Source organism: Stigmatopora argus, chromosome 13, assembly GCF_051989625.1.
Source record: "Stigmatopora argus isolate UIUO_Sarg chromosome 13, RoL_Sarg_1.0, whole genome shotgun sequence".
Lineage (NCBI taxonomy): Eukaryota > Metazoa > Chordata > Actinopteri > Syngnathiformes > Syngnathidae > Stigmatopora > Stigmatopora argus.
Window position 1 is genome coordinate 3,567,947 of NC_135399.1, and position 16,950 is coordinate 3,584,896.

Genomic DNA, 16,950 nt, shown 5'->3' on the forward strand with positions numbered 1-16,950 from the left:
TACCTCGACATACGATCGTAATCCGTTCCGAGACTGAGATCGTATAATATATAATCGGACATAGGCCCTGTCGTCATTATCACAACACAAAAGCCTACTTGTCATCACACGCAGAAACTGCGTGTGACGAAATTGATGGTGCTTCTCCATAAGCTACGTTTAATCGGCAAAAGACCTAAATAAGTGTAAGTTACGGACTTGTAATTTGTCATTCCGCTGTTGTGGATACAGGTCGCTTACCTCTCGCTTACCTCTCACTGTCTTCCACTTACCTTACTTCAGTCAGCTAGTAGGAGGCAGATCACCAACCAAACATCTGTTCATATACCGCAGAAGGGAATGTGTGTTATGTTAGCGCGAGTTTAGATTTCTGATGGATGTGGGGAAAAAACTGTCCTTAAGCCTATTTGTCCGTGCTTTGTGGGACCTATAGCGTCTGCCAGAGGGCAGCAGCTGGAACAGATTGTGACCAGGACGAGGACAATATAGGACGAGGTTCTCGTAACTCGAGCGGACGTTTCCCATTGAAATGAATGGAAAACAAATTAATTCGTTCCAGCCCTCTGAAAAAACACCAAAAACAGGATATTGGATTGGAAAAAATGTTTTATTTCTTCTAATTCCCCATCTATTAACAAAGTAACACATAACTAGTGGTTTAATAGAAATAAAATGTGTTTAATCTAACTAAAATTGGGCGGATTTCGCCGAGGGGAGAGGGAGAGGCGCACAAAAGGGGCGGGGGGGCTTCTTTTTTTTTTCTCCACACAACGCACTCGTAAACGGAACAAACACTCAACCCTCACGTTCGCTATCGATGGGCTGTTTGCTGTTGTACTATTCCCTTCAAAATATTCCGAAAATGATGCACACAAATGTCCTCACAATCGGATAACGCACAACCACTTGCCAACGAGCAGCAGTCTTTTATCAGCGATCGCTCCGCTGCTCATGGGAGCTTCGGGGGCGCTGGCTAGCGGCTCCCTTTTAGCTTGTAGCATCTGTGGTCGCATCCGCTTTGAACGGCGCCTATGATAGAGTTGCTACCGAGGATGCTATTGCGGGGAGTTGCGAGCCAGTGCCCCTGATTTTCTTATGAGCAGCGAACGAGAAGTAATATAATACTCCTCGTATTAGATAAAAATAACAGGAAATGCAGCAGCTGAGCTTATTGATTGTGGGTAAAGTTTTATTCTGAGAAAGAGTGCCATTGCTTGTCGGCGTTGTGTGCACGAGCATACTTCATTACCCAGAAAGCCCTCTTTTCCCGCGCATGCGCGTTGTGCGTTTCCTGGTCTGAATAAGTCATTCGGTGCTCGTAGATATTGTTATACACGAAAGGTATGCAAAAAAGACAGTGCCATGGCCACCTGGCTTGGTCGCATCACGAAATTTTGATCGCATGACGGGCGAATTATTCGATCGAAATTTCCGTCATAAGACGAGAATATTGTATGACGAGCGGTCGTATGACGAGGTACCACTGTATAGTGTTGAAGGCTGAGCTATAGTCAATGAAAAGCATCCTCACATAGTTCCCATGGTGCTCCAGGTGGCTCAGTGCTGTGTGTAGAGCTATGGCAATGGCGTCCTCAGTGGACCTGTTTGCTCTATAAGCAAACTGGTGAGGGTCAACTGAGGGAGGGATTGTATCCCTGATGTGGCGGGCGACCAACTTTTCAAAGCACTTCATGATCACAGGCGCAAGTGCAACAGGCCTGTAATCATTCAGGCTGTCAATAGTTGGCTTTTTAGGAACAGGGATAATGGTGGCAGATTTCAGGAAGGATGGGATGATGGATAGTTGCAGGGAACAATTGAAAATATTTGTGAAAACCCCAGTCAGCTGGTCAGCACAGGCTTTGAGCACCTTCATTAGGTACTCCGTCAGGGCCAGCAGCCTTCCTGGTGTTCACAGTCCGCAGTACCTGTCTCACTTCATGTTCCTGAAGTTGCAGTGTACTGCTGCTAGGTGGTGGATGTGTTGAGACTAAATCTGATTTGTCAGTCTAAAAGCGGGCAAAGAAACGGTTAAGTTCCTCTGCTAGTGAGGCATCTGCATTAACAGACACCTTATTATTGTCATTGTAATTGGTAATGTGTCGTATTAACTGCCACATCTTGGGATTATTTTCTGTGAAGTGGTCCTCAATGTTCCTGGTATATGGTGCCTTGGCCTATTTAATGCCTCTCTTCAGGTCTGCTCTGGCAGCGCTGTATTGTAACTCGTTCCCTGACCTGAAGGCGGTGTTACAGCATTTAATGAGTGCCTGTGTCTCACTGGTCATCCAGGGTTTTTGGTTAGGAAAAATCTGGATACATTTATTAACAGTGACCACACAGTTTTTGATGTAGGAAAGTACAGTGTCCGTGTAGTCCTGGGGATTGTGGTGTTCAAAAAGTTCAAATTGTGCGGGAAAAACAGTCCTGCAGCTGAGAAAAAGCGTTATCTTTATTTGTGGCCTTGTTAGCCTCCGGAGTGGGGTGTATAAGGGGGTGAGGGACCGGCAGAGATGGTCGGATCCAGCAAGGTTGAGGGAGGGGTGTGGCTCTATAAGCATGTTTTATAATAGAATAAACATGGTCTAGATTTTTATCTCCTCTGGTGTGGCATTTCATGTACCGAAGCCAATCCTTGCTGTGTCCGGGCCAGAGGCGGGGAGACCCTTAATCGGTGGCCAGCAGATATCGAGCAGGGCACAAGGAGACGGATAACCATTCACACTCACATCCGTACCTAGGGGCAATTTAGAGTGCCCAATCAGCTTACAATGCATGTTTTTGGAATGTGGGAGGAAACCGCAGTACCCGGAGGAAACCCACACAGGCCCGGGGAGAACATGCAAACTCCACACAGGTGGACGTGACCTGGATTGAACCCAGGACCCAGGAATAGTAGCAAAACACAACTCCAACAATAGAACCTGTTTCATTACAGTATCTTAGACTCTGACTGAGTGCAGAGAGATGCTGTGAGTTATACCTTGGACACTAACTGAGCATGAAGAGGAACATGGGGTAAAATGCATCTCATAGAGCAGGGGCCGGGAAACCATTTTGACTGTGAAACCTGTTGGATCTAATCGATAAACATTCAATAACTTCGAATTAGAGGAAGCAGTCGGCCATGATGAGTTTTATCTAGCTTCAGCTGAAGGAGGGGGTCAGAGCAGCCAGCGGCAGGAGCGCGTCTATCCTCCAGCCTGACTAGTTTGAACTCCCTGAATCCCCCCAGCAGGTCGACTAGTTTTATTGACAAAGGTCATGTGACATAGGTACAGACTTTAGGCGGGAAACTGTGAACAAAGAAATGGGTCTGTCCTGGTAGATGACGCGCCCCCAACTCATAGGTGTCACGGACGGAAATTTCCGCTAGGTCATGCAAAATTCTATTCTAGTGACTAAACTAAATAAACCTATTGACTAATAAAAAGCATAAGAATACATTCCATACTCCACATTTCCCCCTGTAGTTACTATGAAAGAATTTTCATTAGACATCAATTTATATTCCTCCCATCCAGGTTCTAGAATACAAATATCATCAACAGTTACTTTCAACAGGGTATGGAAAATAATAAAATCACTTGTCAAGGCAGAGGCGAAAAACTCGAGGTATTTAGCGTCATTCGAGAAAAATTCCTCTGCGTCCCTCTTAATGAGCGAACACAATTTTTTAAGTCAAGGCAAGTACAATTACCCGGACGGCTCGACATCGTGGGACCCGTCACACTTCGAAAGCGCAATAATCTCCAGTATGGTTTGCCATGCGGTGATACTGTATGTCACTGTAAGCTACCAGCGTGTGCTGGATAGTGTTTCAAATCATAACTTTGATACAGGGGATTACACACATAGAAAAAATACAGAACAGAAACAACATCGCAAATGAGGGAGTTGCAAATTTAAACAGCATTGACTGGTTTCGTCTGGGATGAAGGTGCAGCAGTGTTCTCCCATCATGGCACACACACCTCCATCCTCCGTCCCGCAACATCCCTAAGGGCTATGACAGTTTGGTTAATAAACACTCATGTAACAGTTCAATGTCTTTACACGAAGCATAACTTTATCCACCCCAAGTTGGGAAAGTAGCAACCGTATGCTTTTTCTGGGGGGCGGACCACAACTTATGGTCACCAGGAACATCACTACCCCAGATTGCATCACGTGGTTTGAATTGCACGGATTTTGCACTGATTTTGATCTCTTATCTCTTACTGTTATGTTCACTCCCCTTAAAAGGAATGCATCTCATCTGCACCACTGAGGATTTAAGTGTGGCGTCTAGACCCAGTGAATTCAGGATGTCAGGATCTGTGGAAATGGGTATACGGCTACACACATAACTTTCATTCGGAACAATCAGTTTCTTATGGAACACCATGAAATTATACCACACATCTTCTCCATAGTAGTTCTCCAGATTGTTCTTTCATCTTGCTGTTGAGGGATCGAAGACCCTCCAGGGCCTTGGTTAAACTCCCGTCAGCTGCTGTGTTGTTCGGGATGAACGTGCAATTTGGTCAGCGAGCTTATACTCATCTGGTACGCTGCGGGGAACCCCGATGTTGATGTAGGTTGGGTCCCCATCCAAGAGCGGACCGCTTGGCTCTGCCTTTCCAGTGATGAGGCAGGACGTTTCCTGCACTTGTTTTCCAACTCGAGTCTCTGTGGGCGGGGCGTTCAGATACGCCCCGGCTGTCACTGACCGTCCAGTCACTGTGATGTGGATGGCAACAGCTTTCACTGTGGCTTCTGTCTCGAACTCTTGACCTGAATCGACTTTGACTTTTCAGCGATCTTTGCTGCTGTGGAGGTTGGTGAGTTGGGCCACGAATGGGTCTTCCCATCGTGGAGAGAACCAGGACTTCACTTTTATGACTCGGATCAGGATCCAGTCACCTGGCTACACCACCTCCTGCAAGATAGACAAATATCACGGCAGCTTATATGTTCTTTGGATAAGTTTCTCTCCTTCCTTAGTCTCTCGTCATGGTTCATCTTCCCATAAAGGAAGTTGAAATGGTCTTCCAATAACTATCTCAAAAAGTGTTACTCTCAAGCTAGTTCTACCAGTTGTTTTGCCATGTTTTGCACTATGCTGTTTGAAAAATGAGCTCCATTGTCACTCCAGATGATTCTGGAGATCCCATGTTCTTTACAGATCAATAAAATAACAAATTAAACAGTTCCTACAAAAATTTTAAAATAGGTATTTATACCTCTTTACCATACCTCCCCCCTGTTGAGACATTTATGGCTCAATTATGGAATACATTTTTGGTAGGTACGGTAGGCCTTTAGCTTTGTACAGTTCGTCTGCTGACTGTTCTTGAGATCAGCTCAGTTTTGTTGTTGTGCATGCTGCTGTGTTCTGTCGTTGTCTTTAACACGTGCTTAACATTCATCATTATGTTTGTGAAAATTTAAATACCTTATCAGTCAAAATTAAACATGCTAGCTGATATTCTATTTTGAACACTGTTTCCTTGTTAAGATCAAAACCCATATTTGTTTTTTCCTCTTTCCTACAATTACACAAATTAACTAATCATACTAAAAATACAAAAAGCAAACCAGGCTGCTTTCTCCCCAGGAAAACAGCTTTCCCGTTCTCTGTAACAGTTTAGATTCACATAAATTAATATTCAGAAACAAAATGCACACATTTATAATTCTAAATAGAATTGAACCCAGTAAAATGTAACCACCCCTTGTTTGTCAGGGTCAACATTTTTAGCATAACTGTCTTTTAGAGCAATTAAAGCCCATTACTTTTAAAATGCATACTAATCAAGTCCCAATTCATTTAACAATGTGTATTGCGTTGCATATTAACCTCAGTGTTTTTTAATTCAAAATATCCCAATCTAGTAGTCTTATTATCAAATGTAACATTCCATTGTCTTCGGAGTTTGCCAATCATCTCCTATGAATCTTTCTTAATCAATATTTTTCAATAGTCAGGCATAAAATTAAATTCTAGTTACATTTCTATCCATTGTAGTTTCTCTTTTCTCTCTAATTGTTTACTTTAAAAATATGTAAGAAGATCTAGTCACAATTGTTTACTTTAAATATCTGTAAGAAGGTGTAGTCTCAATTGAAACGCTTTTTTTTATATGGAGACAATAAAACCAATATAAAAAGTTCCTCATGGCTTACAGCATTGCTCCCCGAGCAATAATCTTTCCAATCAATATTGGAGTGCTTGCCATTTTGTCTGATTACGTCAAAAAGTTTATCTTACCTGTCTCCTCACGTTTCAACTGAGAGAACCTTCTTACAGAGCACAAAATGGATCCGCTATTTTCATGTCTGCTGGTTTGGTCAGGAACATTTGCACTCTCATCCCGGGTTGCTCATCATGTTTCCTGTTGAGAAATGCAATCTCCCTCTGCCAACCCAAAATGAATGCAATTCTTTAAAGTTTTTTCTTTTATGCAGACATATGTTTAGCCTCATCCTCCAATTCCAATCGTGTAGTTAATAATGGTGTTTGGTATATTCCACTAAATTAGATTTCCATTTTTTTTTTTTCTTTTTCGGAACGAAATATGGAAACTTTTGTCAATTCAGTCAATTATTCTATTAACACAATTTGGATGCCATTATCACAATAAATCAATAGTACTTTGGAATTTGGTATCAAGCACTGTCTTTTCAGTGCTCCTAAATTTTGCATAGCAGATTTGTTTCTCCACTTCAAATTTCACGTTTGGAGTACTGCTGCTTTTACCATTAAAATTTCATTTGACTATAAACAATTTTCCATAATTTTCATCAAAAATTGATTTCAAATTTCTAAATCATTTTCCACCTTGATATCTGATTGATTATATCTTGATGGTCGGCCAATTAGAAACACAAAAAGACAAACAAACAACCATTCATGCTTACACTCATTTTCAAAAATCAGTGGTCTGCAATTTTTCATCACGGGTGAAGAGCCATCCCCAGTCTGGGGCTTCTTGGCAGCTAACCACCTTTTTGCTGTGCTATCAGCCTAATCATTCTCAAAAGAAATAGGTTAATGTTGTTTGGTTGACATCAACTGTTTGATGCTAATGCAATTAATATTCTAATAGTCATTAATATGAACCACGCTAAAGCATATTCCACCTGTTGATGGGCAAAACAAGAAATGTTTTCCTGTGCACCGAAAAACATTTCATGCCTCTTCCGTCCTAGGGAAATCATGCCTATCCTAAATTAATTATTTTATCTAAATTTACCTAATAATTTGGATAAATGCCATTTCTGCATTGTTTTCATGTTTGATATCATTAATAATTTGGATGATTCTTAATACTTAAGTCTAAATCGCAAATCACTCTCATATTTCTAAAACCCAATAGTTAAAGCTCTGGCTGAATTCCTATCCGCTCTAAGAAGGCAGTTTTATTTAAAATAAGAGCCATTTTCTGTGCTCACTATTCACCTCAATTACAATTTAGGGAAAATAACCTTTCACTATGCATTTCCTAATATAAATTTTAGTGTTTAATAAAAGACCCATAATTTTTCACTAATATATCATAACACTGTCAACTATCTCTCTCTCTCTCTACATCTCTCTAAAACTCTCTGTCAACTTTCTCTGTCTCTCTCTTTCTTTCTCTATCTGTCTTTTTCTTTCTCTATCTGTTTCTAAAACTCTCTGTCAACTTTCTCTGTCTCTCTTTTTCTTTCTCTATCTTTCTCTAAAACTCTCTGTGCAGGGGGAGGCGGCCTTGGGCTAGGCTGGTGTGGGCTCTCTCCTGACTCTCGGTGTGAAAAGGGGCACTAAGAGCTTTGGGGGACCCCCCTCTTTTTGTTTGCACCGGGTGTGCTTGGTGGGTGAGGGGTGTCCGCATCTGTGAAGGGGGGCCGGCTGTAAAGTGGGCTTCTTGCCTGCTCCACATTTTTCGGCCATTTTCTTCCTTTGTTCTGTGTGTGTCTTCAGCAAGATTCAAAAGCAGGCAGACTTTTTAAGGGAATTCTCATGTTCCTTCTTCAGATTTTGGTTCTCTGAGAATTCCTCATAGGCTTTCCTCTTAGTTCATCTTGCCAAAGGTCGTACCTCTTGAGCTCATGTTCAATGATGTTCATAGGGAGGGCCCCAATTTTGAAATGTGTGACTAGTACATGAACTTGTGAAAAACATATCATTCTTGTTCTCCATGAAGATAGAAAGTTTCTTGAGGAAAGACAACCACCTAAAGCAGCTCCTCATCCTTTCTGTCCAGAATCTTCACAAGCATGTTAACCATGTTTTTGTTTCATTCTTCAATGATCAGGAAAATCTCTCAGCATGAATTTCACATCTTCTTACTTCACGTCCCTTTGTTTGAACGTTTTTTTTTTTAAACAATGGTCACATGTTACGCTATTAATACATTTAAGGCGATATTTTACGGCGATTCTCTAGGGACGTCGCATCTAATTTATTATCTCTTTAATACTTATCTTTTATTATCCTAGTTATCCGTCTACGCCGTCTTTTTAACCGTTATTCTCTTCAATCCTCTCGATTCATGAGCGCATACCAAGCGCGTACCAAGCGCGACAAAGCGCGTCACGGCCTACTTCCGGTTCTTAACAAACGCTTCTGGTTTATATAATAGTAGTACTATACTTTTTAATCGAGCGCTTTCTTACTCATCGGGTGCAGTATTTTTGGAAGCTTTATTTTTGACAATCTCCAGAAATCCTTTTAACAAAGGGGACTCTAACCCCCACCTTAGGGGGACTTTTAACCCCCACCCTAGGTTAAGCCGCGTCACCAGCCCACCTCTTGGATCGACATTTAGTTGGCCAGACCGACTAAATGTACGTCCGTTGCATACCTTACGTATCTATTTTCCTTTTTTCTGACATACGTACTTCTCAACAGTATGCACAATTTATCCCCTATTTATGAGGCGTTTTTCTCGACTATTCCACGAATGAAAAACGGGATTCCCACCAGCCTTGTCCTAAATATTAATTTTAAACAGCCCCTTACCGTCTCTTGTGCCTCCTCTTTTCCGATGGGGGTTCGTTCTTCAAACGGGCCGCGATCGACCGAAATGCCTCTCTCTTTCAAAGTAAGAGTAGCTGACGTCAGTAATTCTTGGCCTTCAGTCCACCGCGGTCCGAAAATTCAGAAATGAATCTCCCGGGTTTCTAAGGCACCAGAAAATGTTGGATCTAATCGATAAACATTCAATAACTTCGAATTAGAGGAAGCACACAGAGTCGGCCATGATGAGTTTTATCTAGCTTCAGCTGAAGGAGGGGGTCAGAGCAGCCAGCGGCAGGAGCGCGTCTATCCTCCAGCCTGACTAGTTTGAACTCCCTGAATCCCCCCAGCAGGTCGACTAGTTTTATTGACAAAGGTCATGTGACATAGGTACAGACTTTAGGCGGGAAACTGTGAACAAAGAAATGGGTCTGTCCTGGTAGATGACGCGCCCCCAACTCATAGGTGTCACGGACGGAAATTTCCGCTAGGTCATGCAAAATTCTATTCTAGTGACTAAACTAAATAAACCTATTGACTAATAAAAAGCATAAGAATACATTCCATACTCCACAAAACCCATAAACAAGTTATATTTTTAAGTGTAAGTCCTTGAGAGCAATACCCAGAATTTAAAAGTAAAAATAACCACATTTTTTGTCATTTAAACACTTTTACACATTTAAACACTAACCCTACAATACGTATCTAAATAACACCGTTACTCTGTTGTTAATCAATGAATATATACAACACGTGCAAGGGATTCTAATGAAATTAGAAAATTATGACTAAAGCAGCGCTAGAGTTAGCGTCGCCACTATTTACATTTTGATGTGCCAACACGAAGCTCCCATTGGTCAATGGAACGCATTCGAGGTAATGATCCGAACCCAGACGTGCTCCCATTGGTCAGTGCAGCGGCACTAGAGTTAGTGTTGGCGCCACTTTGATGCGGCAAAGCATCGCTCCCCTTGGTCAATGTAGGAGCACTAGAGTGAGCGTCGGCGCTACTTTGATGTGCGATCACGAGGCTTTTATTGGTGCATTTGGGACTCAGCTCTGACCAGCGGGTTCCACATTTTAGCTTTCAGGTCAGCAGAGAGCCATATGTAGAAAGAGATATGACAGGCTCGCAAGCCATAGGTTCTCGACCTCTGTTATAGAGGTATATGCTATAAAACAGGGGTGCCCATTGCGTAGATCGCGATCTACTGGTAGATCGCCAAGGAACTATTGGTAGATTGCCAAGGAACTATTGGTAGATTGCCATGGTACTATTGGTAGATAACACAACAACAACATTTTGGTTGTTTTTATGTATGTGGGATTGGATTGGATAACTTTATTCATCTCTTATTCGGGAAATTTCATTGTGACAGTAGCAAGAAAAGGCATAGTTATAAGTTAGAGGGCATCGTATAGTTAGTCTTCTCTGTCGGTTTCCTTAGCTAGGCTCTTATGAATTTGGCATGTCTGCAGTAAGCCTTAGCATGAATCGAAAGTGGATTTTCACCCCTGTTCCTGTCGCTCCCATACATGTTGATGGAGTCTAATACGAGTTATATCATTACATAGTTGTTGAGCTTTGTCAGTGGCCTGTAAAAAAGGTAGATCGTAGAAGGTTAACTCCTTGAAAAGTAGAGCTTTGAGCAAAAAAGTTTGAACACCCCTCCTATAAAATATATCTTTGAGAAGGCCCCATGAGCATGTAGATGCCAGGGCAGGTGTTGATCTAGATATCAAGTTTGTTTTATTTCTCTTGTAATATGAACATTTTATATTTGACATGTCTGTTCTTTGTTTTGAATCTAAGCAAATTCCCCCGAAAATAGGATTTATACTCCAGTGTGTCTCTTTTATTTCCTTCTCCCTTTTATTTTACATTTTTTGTGTAGTGTGACTAGATTTTGTGAATACCGAAAAATACGTTAAGTACTCTACAATTACATTTTTCCATTGGTTGTTGCTGGCGACTTTCTCAATCTTCCAGTTAATTTTACATACTACTTGTGTGAAGATTTATCTATGCTGTTTTTAACAACTCCATATGATAAACCAAAAACAACAACTGACTTGTATAATAAATATATTAATATATATTGATAATATTAATAACATTGTATAATACATTCATTTTTGTTAACTTTTTCCAGAATGCTGAGGTGTCTGTTTTTGAGGTCAACATCCGCTTCATCGGGGGCCTGCTGGCAGCATACTACCTCTCTGGTCAAGAGGTTAGTACTTGTGTAGATAATGTGTATATTTAGGTTAAGTCGGGGTCGAACCTAGCTCCTGGATCTGCATGCGGCTCTTTAGGCTTGGCTTAGTGGCTCCCTTGTGCTTTTTCAAAAATGTTTGAAAACGGAGAAGAGAAGTATATTTTTGTTTTAATATGGTTTCTGTAGGAGGACAAACATGACAGAAACATTCTTAATGATTTCCAAAGATGTAAGAATGTACAGAATAAATATTGAATTTTAACATTTCTGTCAACAAAGATTTGCCTTATATTTATAGCCTGCACTGGCTCTTTCAATATTTTGGGTTGCCGACCCCTCAGTTAATTCTTTAGAGGTATAAGAGTTTATGAATATGGTCATATTTGGGATTTTAAAATCTCAAATTTATTGTGATTCATGATGTGGGAGTACAATGCAAAACCACCTGCCAAAGTTGCTTAAACTACACGATTATATTGTCATTTCCAATGGGCACAGTTTCACATTGCAAAACATGGTTTGAAGAAGTCTTTCCAGAGTGGCACTCATTAAACATGTCACACTACTCGAGACACTTGGCAGCTCTGTCCTGGAGACATCGGCCAAGACTATCAACGTTTGTCCACAAGGTTTCTGTCTGACAAACCCGGGCTACAATTGTGTAGTTTGAGCAGGTCCTAAGCAGTGTTGGGACCAAAGCCATTTCTTGCGTTATGCAACGAAACTACATTTTTCTATAACTTCTAACATAACATTTACATTTTTAACATCTTTTTAATCCATAACTGCGCTATAGTTACTGTATCAGCATTAGCCGCATTCCCAAATGAAACATTGTCCCCAAACCTCATTAGTCCCAATCTCTGAGACTGCTGGCAATGTTCAAGAGCACATCTGGACTGGCATGTAAGTCTATCTGCCATTTACAGACGTCTCCGGTGCTCTCTTGTTCCATCGTGTTCTCAGTTGGCAGCGTTCTTGTACAATCCTCTAGTCCATATGGCTCTTCTCACTCTAACATGAATATAGGTCGTCACACACACATCTCAGTTTAAACAAAACCATGCTGCAATGACAGTGTGGGTCACAGTAAGAATGGAGGCTTCCCTGCTGGGAATACAAACATAACTGGAGTTGCTGGAACCTACCCTATCCCAGCTTTTTTTTCAACCACTGTGCCACGGCACACTGGTGCGCCGTGAGCGATTGTCAGGTGTAAGAATTTACAAGGATTCATAAATTGTAATATTCTGAGAGAAAAATCTTAATGTTACGAGATTCAGATCAAACTACTATGAGATTAAAATTGAAATATGATGAACATTACATCATAGATTGTGCTATTACAAGATTCAAATCGTAAAATGTTGAAATGTAAGTGTATTTTGTTGCTCATTTTTATGTAACGTGAACGGGGAGACTTTTTATACCGGTGAATCGTAATATAACATAAACAAATTTAAATGAATTTGGATTACGATGCAGACACTCAAAAATAAATTTAATCTAACCTTACACTAAACTTAATTCTAATTTTGTTTTACATTTTTTACCTTTGTTCTCCCGGGGCAAACAGCCAACCCGGGTTGGCTGTTTGCCCCGCCTCCACTCTCACGTTCACTATCGATGGGCTATTTGCTTTTGTATTCCCTTCAAAATATTCCGAAAATAATGCACACAAATGTCCTCACAATAGGATAATGCACAACCACTTGCCAACGAGAAGTAGTATTGTATTAGCGATCGCTCTGCCAACGGAAGCTAACAGGCTAAGGGGAAAAAACAAACACTGAAAAAATGCAACGCTCTGCCCAGTGCTCGCAGAGACATTACAAAGAGGGAGTTGCGACCAGAGACATTACATGAGAGAGTTGCAAGGAGAGAGCCAGTGCCCCTGATGTTCTTATGAGCAGCCAACAAGAAGTAATATATACTACTCGTATTAGCGATCGCTCCGCCATTCACGCTGAGTGACGGAAAGAAACACTGAAAAAAATGCAACACTCCGCCTGGTGCTCGTAGATGTCTGTTATACACGAAAGAGATGCGGCAAAAAAGACAGTGCGCTAAAATCATAAACAGCCTCATGTCTTGGCCACCTGGCTTTCTCATATCTCAAAATTTTTCTCGTATCTAGAGATAATTATTTGTGCTTGTATGTCGAGTTACCACTGTATAGATTTAAATTAGAAGATTTTCAGACGGTGGTGTGCCTTGAGAATTTTTTTCAATGTAGAAAGTGTACCGCAGCTCAAAAAAAGTTGGGAAACACTGCCCTAGCCAATTATAGCCACCAGGCAGGGGAGCTGGAGAAGAAGTGGCAAAAAGGTGACAAATAATAGCAAATAAAAAGGCAACGGAAGCCAAACTGAGTTCGGTTGTACTTTATTTAGCCATTTTAGAATGTACTCACATCATCATCACCCACAAATCCATCAAAGTCCTCATTTTCTGTGTCCGAATTGAACAATTGTCCAAATGAGTCATCGAAAACGCCGGCTTCCCTCTCTTCGTTGTCATAGTCACTGTCATTGCCATGTGGCTCCACAGAAATGATGCCGGCTTTGGCAAAAGCTCGAACAACAGTGCAAGCAGGCACGTTCGTCCAAGCGGCCACAATCCATTCGTAAATAGTGGCGTAATTAGCCCGGGGCTGCCTGCCACCCTTCGTAAAGCTGTGTTCGCCACCTATCATCCATTGTTCCCATGCCGCTCGCAACATTTTCGTGACTTGGTTGTTAGGGCTATACCCAACATCTAAATAATCTTCAAGCAGAGAAGGCATCAAGAACGGATTGGTTTTTACTCCATCGGCCGATAGGAGTGGTAAAATGACGGGTCGCTTCCAAGATGGCCGCTGCTCGCTTGCTTTGTCTTTGTCTCGCCCCCGCTCCCTCCGAAGGGGGAGGGGGCGGATGGACAGACAATACATTCCATATTTCACATTTGTTTTTCACCGCTGCTGTGAGATGGGCACGCGCAAATCAATTCAGCATCTTCTTCTTGACTTGGCGAAGCTCGTTCTCCTGCTTCTTCCATTTGCCAACCATGGATTCGTTGATCTAAAATTCCCTCGCGGCTGCTCTATTCTCATGTTCGCCCTGTCTATTTTGGAGAAAATTTAAGACTTTTAAGTGCGCCTTATAGTCGTGAAAATTCAGTATATTAGATCTGGAACTTTAAAGCTCAACACTAAAAATCTAAATATTATGGTTGAAATTCAGGTCATGATGTTAATTCAATTTTTTGTCTCCTTTTTAGATGTTCAAGTTAAAGTCAGTACAGCTTGCTGAAAAGTTGCTCCCTGCCTTCAACACACCCACAGGGATCCCATGGGCCATGGTCAATCTGAAGAGGTGTGTAGTAATCATTTAGCTACTTCAAAGGTGCCACTTAAGATGTGCGCATTTTCCCCTACAGTGGTGTTGGTCGCAACTGGGGTTGGGCATCGGCTGGCAGTAGCATCCTGGCAGAGTTTGGGACACTGCACATGGAGTTTGTTCACCTAACCTACCTGACGGGAAACCCTGTCTACTATCAGAAGGTAACACCTTTCTCTGTAAGACTATTATTGCATTGTGCCTGCAGGGAACCCAGGGATACATTTGCCCCTTCATGACTGACAAATGTTGGTCTCTCAGTTATGATTTACAATCTTTTTATAAACGTGGTCAGGTCAGCGCATGATCATTTTCCATGCGGGCCCGGGGAAGCAGGCCAGGGGTGTCAAAGTGCAACATGTCTATTTTAAAGGAAATATGACAAAACATAGTGACTGTTCCCACAGGTCCCTAAAAAGTCTTAAAAAGTATTGAATTAAATTGAATTGAATGTTTTCATTGTCATTATACTTCTATAATGACAATAAAGGCATTCAATGAAATGTAATTCCATGTAATTAAGGTCTTGAATTTACTGAAAAGGTAGGTATTACATTTCTGGACAGTACATTTAATCCTGATCGGAATACACCACGACCCACCTTAAAATCCACTCACATTCACCCTTTCATGGTGATTATGAAAAGAATAGGTCCGTGACAGGTTGATCTAGCTGTCTCAGTTTCAATTTTACAAAGACCTTTACCCTGATGCTTTGGCTACGTGGCTCTCCATCTCATTATGGATGTCACTGTGCAGCTTGGAAATTATGGTTAGTCTTTGGAAGGCTTGATATCCTTAATAGCATCCTTCTGCTTCAGGATGGAGTATATTGTTAAAAAAAACACCTCGTATTGGCGAGCCAGCTCCGTCACGCGTACACCACTCATGGAAAAAAATGCAACGCTCCGCCCAGTGCTCATAGAGCTCTTTACACGAGGGAGATGCGGCGAGAAATCATAAGCAGCGTCTCGCGTCTCGGCCAGCTGTCTCGTATGCTCGTACCTCAAAATTTGTCTCGTATCTCAAGGTAAATATTTGCTCGGAATTTTACTCGTATCTCAAATTCCTCGTATGTCGGGGTACTTGTATGTGAAGGTATTGGTGTTCAGTGGTGTTGGTGGGTAATATTCTATCTGAAGGATGTTGTTGGGTGTCAGTTCTTTTTACGGAGTCTATAAAATAATCATTTAAAGTTGTAGCAATCTCCCTTGTATCTTGGATTATTCATCCTCACCGCTCATACCTGGGGGCAATTTAGAGTATCCAAACAGCCTACCATGCATGTTTTTGGAATTTGGGAGGAAACCGGAGTACCTGAAGAAAACCCACGCAGGCCCAAACATGCAAACTCCACACAGGTGGACTGACCTGGATTTGAAGCCAGGACCCCAGAGCTGTAAGGCCGACGCGCTAACCACACAAGGCGCCGGGCCTTTTGTAATGTATTAATCTCTAAATATAATCTATAAACATAAATACTTTAAATACCATATCCTCAGTGAAAATGGTTCCTCATCTTGATTTAAATAATACCGTATGTACTCGCATATAAGCCGCTCCCTTATTCACAATTTTAACCTGTATATTCAATGTTTTAGTAGGGAGTACAAATGTGTTACTTTGAAGGGAAAATAAAAATAAATAAATCTATCTTGATGAGAAACTGATGCTTTCTAACCACAGAAATTACAATCTTCTTACCAGAAGTTTAAGATGTTGTGGAAGCCATATTGCTTCTAATGTCAAAATATCTCAATTATTTCGATGGTTCATATTACGTAAATAGTTGCCACTTTTGAACGAGAAATAAAACGGAAAAAAATCAGTGGGACTTTGTTTTATTTCATAATCAAGGGTACTCGCGTCTGGCCAGGCAGAGCACGTTTAACTAGGTGAGACCGGGGCGCCCTCGGTAAGATGGCGGCACCCCGCCCTAGGTAAGATGGCCGCGCTCCGAGCGAGCAGTGGTGGGCACAAGTGAGTTTTTTTTCTTGAATTTCATCCATCGACGCCAAAATGAATTCAGTTTCGTGTTTTATCTTTTTATTTTTTCTCTATTTTGAAATAAATGACCGTATCTACCGCATTGTTTTACGTCATGGCCCCAGGGCATCATGACATTATAGTGTTATGGCGTTGTCAACTTGCAGTTTTGTGAATGTCAACTTTTTATTCGCATTTAAGACGTACCCTCGATTCAGTCATCATTTTTTCCAACAAAAGCAACTTATATGCAAGTAAATACAGTAATTATAAAAAGAAAACGGTTATTGAAAGATTTAGTCCATGTCCTCTTCGTCAGATTCAAGAGGCATTGATTGGATCATCGATGGAATCTTCAAGGGGTGCCGTAGGGGCA

General features: G+C 41.4%; 1 protein-coding gene across 4 annotated transcripts in view; it reads left to right on the forward strand.

Annotated features, from left to right (window-relative positions):
* Positions 1–16,950, forward strand: part of man1a2 (mannosidase, alpha, class 1A, member 2) — a 63,161-nt gene that overhangs the window by 26,855 nt on the left and 19,356 nt on the right. For all 4 annotated transcript variants that reach the window (XM_077617294.1, XM_077617293.1, XM_077617295.1 and 1 more), the window contains 3 exons: positions 11,143–11,223; positions 14,470–14,564; positions 14,629–14,752. In XM_077617294.1, coding sequence (XP_077473420.1) covers positions 11,143–11,223; positions 14,470–14,564; positions 14,629–14,752 — 300 coding nt within the window. The remainder of the gene's footprint in view (positions 1–11,142; positions 11,224–14,469; positions 14,565–14,628; positions 14,753–16,950) is intronic.